Genomic DNA, 9,273 nt, shown 5'->3' on the forward strand with positions numbered 1-9,273 from the left:
TAGGTAATGACCTAAATAAAAGAACTGAAATTTTCTTTCCATGTTATTTTATTTGCTTTTAAGATATATACTTTAATTTTTTAGATTGTTTAAATGATACTTTTGCATATGAACCATTAACCTCTCCATCCAGCTCTATTATTCTTAACTGTTAATCCTTCCTAATTGGTGACAATATTTATGTTCTTAAATGTGTAGCAACTTCAGTCCCAAGCTCTATTGTGGTAGACACCATCTGATCATACTCAAAAATCAGCAAAGGAAATTTAGGAAACCTAAAGTATAATATACCCAAATATCATGTTATGCTTATTTTCATATGTTTTTAGTTATAAAGTGTAGATAATAATAATTGGAAAAGATAGAATATATGTTTGAGAAAGCAGAGTAGCTTCATTAATAAAAGTGATGATAACTAGTGATCAACAGCTTAGGGCCAAATTTTTAGAGAATGAAATATTTTTTCCAATAAAATACTCACTAAAATTTGCTCAAATTTGTTGTTCTATATTTACCTAGAGGAAGAAGGTTTCACCACCTTCATATAGTTTAACATTAAAACTGGTATTTTCTTTATTTCATACATTATTGCCATCTAGTGACTAAATTGAGTAACTGCAGAAAAATAAGATTGGAGGGAGAAGGAACTACTTGCTCTTTATTTTTCATTCATTTGTGTCTTATAATTTACATATTTGTTGTAGTTTTTATGACTTTTCCATAATCTAACTTCAAATTTGTGAAATGGAAAATTGTGTAGGAATAAGAAAAGGGCAATATTATAGTGCTGAAGATTTTTGTTTCAACTCATAATATTGTGTTCTGAATTTAAAAAACCTAATACAGTAGGGCATTGTCATTCAATTCAATTAAATAAACTTATAATACACATACTACATAAGGCAAGACATTGCTTCATGATAGACCGGAGATAAAAGACAAAAAATAAAAGTCTCTGCCATCAAGATGCAAGTACATAGGTAAGTAAATATACAGATATATTCAAAATAAATATCAAGTGATTTTACTGAGGGGGCTAACAGAGAGAAGGTGAGATTGTTAATAATTGAAGAGATGAGGAAAAATCTATTGAAAAATGTGACCCTTAAGTTGAACCTTGGAGTTACTTGGGAATTACAAAAGGCAAAGGTGAGAAAGGAGAGTTTTGAAGGCAAGAATGTAGAAAATTTAAAATTTTTACAAGACAATGGGGTTAAGTAATGTGCCCGAGGTCACACAGCTAAGTAATTATTTAAGTGTCTGAAGTCGAATTTGAACTCAGGTCCCCCTGACTCCAGGGCCCGTGCTCTATCCACTGCCCCTAGAGTACAGCAAATTTAAAGGCATGTATGGATGGAGTGAGGAAAAATAGCTGATAGCAGATACAGAGACAATGATGTGAAATCATTTGCAAACATAGCCAGAAGTGTAAAGGGTTTTAAATGCCAAACAAAGGAGTTTATATTTTATCCTAGTGGTAATCGAGAGTCAAGCTGTTCCCCTGCTCAAGAAGTTTTCCTATTTAGATCTGTGTTTTGTATTGTAAACATTATTCCTGGAATAAGATTGAAAAAATCTAGACATTATAATTAAAAGAATGTAAATCTTCCATTTTCACTTCTGTGCATGGTCTAGAAGATTTCTTATGGTCGTTTTAATTGAATTTTCTTGTTCAGTAAAGAAGTTGAGAAGAGGAAAAAAGACAGTAAAAGTGAAGAAGGTAAAGAGAATGGTTGAAATGATCAAGACTATTGCAGTATAATAGTGAAAATCATAATAGAAGAATATTTAGATAATTTTCTAGTGTTTCTTGTCGTTTCCTGAAGTCCAGGAATGTGCTAGGCTAGATCAAAAGGACTGTCCTTAATGAATTGTAACCTTTACATTGCGTTCTCCATAGGATACTCTCTTATAAGAAGGAAATAATAAATAAATCAGCACATTCACTTTGACAACATATGTTTCATCACAACACTGGAAGGAAGTATATTGGTCTTATGATTTGATTTGGTAAATGCAAAATAATTCAACTTTGATTACTTCATTGATCATACTCCTCATGTTTTCAAGTTTTTTTTTTTTACATATTGTGATATACATGTGCAATGTTCACTAGAGTACTGCTGAGGGGAGAGGGTTGGGAAATGAGTGTAGAAGGAAATTATGTAACATAAATATGCTTGGGGGTGAAAGTTGAAAACTTTCTTAACATGTAATTGGAAAATTAAATAAAATGTCAGAAAAAATAAAATACTGTTGTGATTATCATGTTATATCCTTCTTACTTCAATCTGCACCATTTTATGCAAATAGCCCCAAGTAGCTGTATTTTCCCTTGATTATGATGCAAGAATTCATTACATTTATATATTGTGATTTTTCAGTAAATTCCTATGTGATTATTACCCATTTGGTTTCCAAAGTTTTTCCACTGCAAAAAGTGCTACCATAAATATTTTTGTATGTATGGTACCTTTTCCTTTATTTATCTTCTTGTAGATTATACATAGTATTGCTATTGCACTTTCAAGAGCTCCAATTTATTGACTTCTAGTATAGATCCATATTGTTTTCCAGAATGTATATATCTGTTCAGAACTTTACCAGTGTGTATGTATTGCTGTATGACCATTTTCCTGTAGTTTCTCCAGCTTTGTCTTTTGCGATTTGTTTGGTTTATTTGTGAGGTGAAACCTCAATGTTTCAACACATATTTCTCTTATTATTAGTTAATAGAACATTTTTTAAATGGTTCTTGATAAATCTGTCTTCTTTATTCCTTCCTTTTCTCCTTTCCTCCTTCTATTCCTCCCTTTCTTTCTCTCAGATATTACATACAGAAACCTAATCATTCTCTTCATAATTCTTTCATTTCTTATAAGTTTTTTTGGTGTTTGCTATATCCTGAGTTTTATGAATCTCTTTCTTAAATAGTATAATTATAAAGTAATCAATAAGCCTTAGATCTCTTTAATTTCATGTTTCTTTCTTTCTTAAAATTTTTTTGGGTTTTTTTTTTGTAATTCAATGAGAGTTAAGTGACTTGCTAAGTGTCAAGTGTCTGAGGTTGCATTTGAACTCTGGCCTTGGACCAGATCCCAGGGCCAGTGCTCTATCCACTTGCATTACCTAGCTACCTCTCCCCCTTTCTTTTGAAGTAACAAATTTAAGTACCAAAGTATTTGATGACTTGGTTTGGAGCATCTTGTCAGATTCTTCTTAGAATGTCTTTATTATTTCATACTTTGCCTGCAGGTATCCCAAAAAATGTTTCTTTGTTACTTTTTTGAATACAATGATATGATCACCAACTACTTTAATCTGCCTCTTAGAGGAACCTTGGGAGTTATTACTCCATTTAGTTATGCATTTATCTTCTAGATTTCAGTTAATTATTTTCTAATGAGAATATTAATATGGATATGTTTTGAATTCCCCCCCCCCAGTTGAATATCTCTATTCATTGATCCTAGTTCAAAGATCTCACATTAGGAGATATATATATATATATATAATCTATGAATTTCAACCTTTTCCCCCCTTTTTTCTGCTATTCTACAAAAAAAAAAGCCTAAGGGGATCAAATAGAACTGAAGGTTGGTCCTTGAATGGAAGACCTTATTCTAACTTGGTGGAACTTACCTATCTCAATTTTGTTCTTTCTTTGCACATCTTTGAGATTCTGGGGTTCCATCTATACCATGATGAGATCTTTGAAAAGGACTTTTGTAGTGGTACAAAATGGGTAAGATCCAAATTTTGATACTGAAAATTCTATTTTTGTATATTCAGTAACTTTCCTTGTTGACTTCCACTGTTAAAAGTGGAAATGTTTTTTCACATAAAAACTCCAAGAAAAAAGCAAATCTTACCACTGCAGCAAAAAAAAAAAAAATTCAGTTATTTTATTTCTCTTTCCCATTCCCCTTCACCCCCACTGGAATAGAAAAACAAAACCTCCTAATACATATACATCATCAAGCAAAGCAGTTTCCCCGTTGGCCATGTCCAGAGAGGAATGTCTTATTCCTAAATCCATAATCTTTCTGTCAAAAGGTGGGTAACATTCTGTATTGGTCATCTCAAATTGTCCTTAGTCATTTCATTGATCAGATTTCTTAAGTTTTTCAAAGTGATTTGAAATTCAAGTAGGAGTTAAGAGAAACACAAAAAAGTAACACAAATAAACAGTGATAAAGGACTAAACAGTGAGAAGCTGTTTACAGTCTAATAGAGGAAATTATATTGTCTCCTCTGACCCCTATCTTCATCAGGGTTCTTCAAGAATGAAGGACAACCATTATCCTCATCAGGGTTCATAGAAGGAGTATAGTCGCACCTCACTTTCATTTATACTAGTCAAAAGAAAGAATATGTGCACACACGTGCAAGCAGGGAAGTAAGGGGGGGGAGGGAAAAGGTGGGTGGGTGAGGTAATTAGAGGTATATTAAGGGAAGAATTAGTTCTCAGTAAATCTCAGGATGTACAAAATATGACTTTTTTTGAAGTGGCATAGAATGGAAATCTGAGGGGATGTTCATAATTTGGGGAAATGGGTGACCAAGTTGGTATATAAATATATGGGAATACTGATGTATTAAACCCATATCAGTATAACAATAAACTGTAAATACAGAAGACTAATGATGGAACATGCTGCTTACCTCCTGAATAGAGGTAAAGAACTTAGAATGCAGAATGAGACAAATTTTGAGGGGATGTGGCCACTTTGGAAATTTATTTTGTTGAACTTTACCTGTTTGTATTAGATGCTTTTATTAAGTGACTATTATAAGCACAGTATTCTCTGTACAAACTTTCATAACATGTAATTGGAAAAATCAAATAGTCCAAAAACAGAAAAAAAAGCACTGTGTTAAGTTTTGAGGATACAATAGTAAAGTAAGAGAGTCCCTGCTGTCAAGAAACTCACATTGGAATAGAGGGATCACCTGACACTTGACTGTGCCAAGGATGTTGGTGACAAGACCTTTCACTAGCTATGAATCTCAACTACTCTTGTAGCTCCTGTAGGTTCAGTTGTCAGGCTGCATCTCTATAGAGATTGCTTCCCAGCATGATCATTGCAAACACCAGGCTGGAAGTAATGCTATTCTTGGATTCAGGGTCCTGGGTTTTCTCCATGGGGTCTAAGGAGAGAGATGGTGGTCAAAGTGGTAGCTGTAGTTTGATTTGCCTGGCACATACCGCATCTTATGTCTCAGGGTACCTTTCTGTGTCAGCTAGGATAGCCTATTTGCCCTAGTTAGCAGATGTAGGAACTGACTGACCCCTTCTCCAAAGAAATTGCTTCCTCAGATGGCAGCTATGGAGACTAAGATATTGTTCTGATGCTTTTGCCACTTCTAGGGCTCTTGGGCTTATTTGCCTTTTGGTGGCAATTAGTCAACAGTTATTACTAGTGATTGTGAGGAAGTGGGCCCTTTCCTCAATGATTTCTACCTCTGTTGTTGACTCCTAGAACTGGACTGGAAGCACATCTGGTGGTTTGGAAAGCATTGCTGTTCCCAAGGTTCTTGGGTTCAGGGTTTTGGGACATCTCCACTGAGGTTGAGAATACTTTGTTGCTTTTAGCTGGGGCACTCTATACTGTAATTATTTCTGTAAGTAAACATATATTAAAGTTGGGTTTTAGAATGATCTTATTTAACTAGTTAACCCAGTTTTAAAGGGAAGATATATTTTTGAGCTTTTTTCTGGAGGATTTTTGTCAACTCCAAGTTCCCTCTTTGGTATGTTCCAGACTAATAATCAGTGAGTAAAAAAGCAGAGATTTTCTGTATTATTCACTTAGTATCATACCTCCAAATTTGTTCTGCCCTCCCATACCTGTTTTGGGGCCCCAAAGTTCAGTAAAAATAAGAGTGTAATGGATTATGAATTGGCACATCAAACTATTCTGTCCATATGTCCTTTCATACCCCCCCTATCTTTTTCTCCTAGTTTTCTCCTTCCTTTTTTCTTCCCTTATGTAAGGAATTCTTTCCATTTTATAAACCATAATTTTAAAATGTCTCTTCTGAAGGCTATATATATTATAATGGGTTTAGACCTGTTCTGACTAAATGTTTTAAATATATCTCAATTCAGTACTGGTAACAAGCTAGAGATTACAGTAATGATGGGCTACTTGTTGGGAATTAATTACTATTTTCTAATTTAAGAAATCAAACTTTTTTCATTAAGTCATTAACTAGTTCACATCCTAAAAGAATGTTATTTTATATGGTTTTAGGTGTGGAATATCAAGCAAATGATTAAATTGACCCAGGAACATATAGAGGCCCTCTTGGATAAATTTGGAGGAGAACATAATCCCCCATCAATCTATCTGGAGGTAAGGTCTTGAATATCATATATATATATATATATATATATATATATATATATATATATATATATATATACACATATATATATATATATACATATATATATGTATATATATATATATGGAGAAGTTGTGAATAGAAAATATAATTTATTTCTAAAATAAGCTAAATAAAATAAAGAATTTAAAATGCAGCTCTGTAAATTAATTTTATTAGCCTGAAAAAGACAGAGATTTGGTATATAAACTTTCTTCTCAAAGAAAAACCCCACCTGTGAAATTTCAGATTTCTTGATGTATAGTTTGTGTGCATGTGTACATATGTACATATGTATGTATGTGTGGATTTATGTATATCAACTAAAATAATGATAAAATTGGTAAGGAATGACTTTTAAAAAAAAGTTTTTGGAAAGTTCAGCGACTAGAAAAAGGAGCCCTAGGAAAGATTAAAGCTGTAGATTTGCTGGAGGGGAGTGGAGAGAGGTTCAGGATGGAAGGCAATAACAATTCAGAAGACAAATAAGCAGCTTGAAGGGCTAAGACCCAGCCTTGGTCTGTAGTTGTTGGTGAGTAGATCTTTTGTCAAGGATTTATGGAAAACTATGAAAAACAATCACAGAATCTGAGTTGAAAGAGACTTCAGTGACACTAGTTTAGTCTTTAAGTAAAAATCCTTTTCTAACTACATTCCCCAAAAAATGGTCATCCACCTTTTTTTTTTTCAAAAGATCTCTACTATTTCTTGAAGTAGTCTATTCTTGTAGGTATCTGATTTTTAGGAAGTTATTTCTTTAGATAAAACCAAATCTGCCTTCTTTAATTTCTTACCCAGGAATTCTTAAACTGTAATCTATTTTAAAAAAAAAAAAGCTTTTTGGAGTAATATTCCAATATAATGTTTCCATTTTAATCCAATGTCTTTTATTTTATACTTTGAGATATTTTATTCTGAGAGGGATTCCATAGATTTCATCAGACTGCTGAAAAAGGATCCAGGACACGAAAAAGTTTAAGAATTCCATTTAACCCATATGCCATCTGAGAGAAAGAAGAGCACAACTAATCCTAAGAGAAAGAGCACAGCTACTGTATTTTCCCAGAAGGTCCTTGAATTTTATGATAAATAAAACTTGAGTTCAATAACTTTTATGTAATACATTTTTTTTTCAAATTTCGGGCCCCAAATTAAGATGCAAGTTATACATAGGGAAATATGATAATCCTCTCTAATAATAATTTATCTCCCTATTCCACTCCATTTGATAGCATCTTGAGTTTCTTCACTAACTTGGTTATTTTTCTTATGCACTTTCTAAAGTGTGACACTCAGAAATGAGAAAAATAGTTTGGGTGAAGTCTAACTTGTAAAGAATACAATGGGGGGGCTAGGTGGCGCAGTGGATAAAGCACTGGCCTTGGAGTCAGGAGTACCTGGGTTCAAATCCAGTGTCAGACACTTAATAATTACCTAGCTGTGTGGCCTTGGGCAAGCCACTTAACCCCATTTGCCTTGCAAAAACCTAAAAAAAAAAGAATACAATAGAAATATCATTTCCCTTATTATGCCCTTTGCTTCTGCCTTTCTCAGAACAGCCTATTTAACTCTTTTGTCTACCTTTTCACACTGTTGACATTCCCTAATATTGTAGTGCATTAAAAGCTCCAGATAGCAAAAGGTACTTTGTTATCTAGGTCTTTTTTGATGATCAGGATTACTTTTTGACATGCAGATCAAATATTTTGGTATTGATAACTTTCTCTTGATAAATAGAATCTCTTGTGGGAAAATGTCACAATAATAATTACTAAGTTACTGGAGTATCTACTATACTAAACTACTGAGATGGGCAATGGTAGAGATTAATTAGAGGTAGAGAAATTTAGGAGTCACAGATTATAGAGGTTCAAATGCTTCCTAGGAAAATTGACTAGGGGAGCAGGATTAGTAGGCTGAGCCAATTTCTGGAGTTCAGAGACCAGGAGACTGTGTTCTCATCTCAGATCTCTGGCTTAGTAAGCCTATTAAAACCACGACAAGGCAGCTTAACTTCTATGCATCTCATTTTCTTTATCTGTGAAATGAACAACTTTTATTATATGAGCTCTATGGGCCCTTCCATCTCTAAAATGCCGCCTCTGAATTTAAGAGTCTTGGAGAGATGATAAGCTTCTGTAGCCCTACATGAGAAATCATTTCTGGAGTTCAGGAGAAAGAAACAGTTTTTAAATGTTAGCATCAATAGAACTAACACATTTAAATTTTTTTTTACTTTATATTATTACAATAATCTTCTTGTGATAGTAATCATAAACCCCGCTCCTCCCAAAAAAGGATGGGAGACCTCAAGAATAGTGAGAGAGAGAGAAAAAAATGTACTTTAGTCTGTGTTCAGATTCCACTGGCTCTGTCTCTGGGATGATTTGCCTTCTTTATCTTAAGTCCACCAAAGAGTTGCTTCAATATTTTCCCCACAATTGCTATTACTAGCTGTATTTCCCTCCACCCAATTCCTTCCCACTGTCATTTTTTTCCATTCTCTCTCTCTCCTTTTACCCTGTCCCTGTTCAGAACTGTGATGTATCTGAGTACCTCTCCCATGATCTTCCCTCTCTTCTATCACCTACTCTCCCCCTTCCCCCTTAACCCATCCCTTTCCTCTCATTTTCCTCTAGGGTAAAATAGATTACTCTATTAAGTGTGTGTGTTATTTCCTCTCTGAGCCATTTCTGATGAGAATGAAGGCTCACTCATTCCCCCTCACCTTCCCCCATTCCACTCCATTGTAAAAGCTTCCTTTTGACTCCTATGTGAAATATCTTAGCCTCTTCTTCCTCTTTATCTTCCAGTACTTTCCTTTATAACCCATTGACTATATCTTCTTACTGTATTATACCATCATATTCAGCTCCATCCTTT

General features: G+C 33.9%; 1 protein-coding gene and 1 long non-coding RNA gene across 7 annotated transcripts in view; one reads left to right on the forward strand and one right to left on the reverse strand.

Annotated features, from left to right (window-relative positions):
* Window positions 1-9,273, forward strand: part of BRAF (B-Raf proto-oncogene, serine/threonine kinase) — a 190,450-nt gene that overhangs the window by 70,096 nt on the left and 111,081 nt on the right. For all 5 annotated transcript variants that reach the window (XM_074193547.1, XM_074193549.1, XM_074193545.1 and 2 more), the window contains exon 2: window positions 6,258-6,359. In XM_074193547.1, coding sequence (XP_074049648.1) covers window positions 6,258-6,359 — 102 coding nt within the window. The remainder of the gene's footprint in view (window positions 1-6,257; window positions 6,360-9,273) is intronic.
* The window catches only part of LOC141492860 (uncharacterized), a 147,886-nt gene that overhangs the window by 34,918 nt on the left and 103,695 nt on the right, over window positions 1-9,273 (reverse strand). The gene's annotated exons all lie outside the window — the stretch shown is intronic.

This window comes from Macrotis lagotis, chromosome 7 (assembly GCF_037893015.1).
Source record: "Macrotis lagotis isolate mMagLag1 chromosome 7, bilby.v1.9.chrom.fasta, whole genome shotgun sequence".
NCBI lineage: Eukaryota > Metazoa > Chordata > Mammalia > Peramelemorphia > Peramelidae > Macrotis > Macrotis lagotis.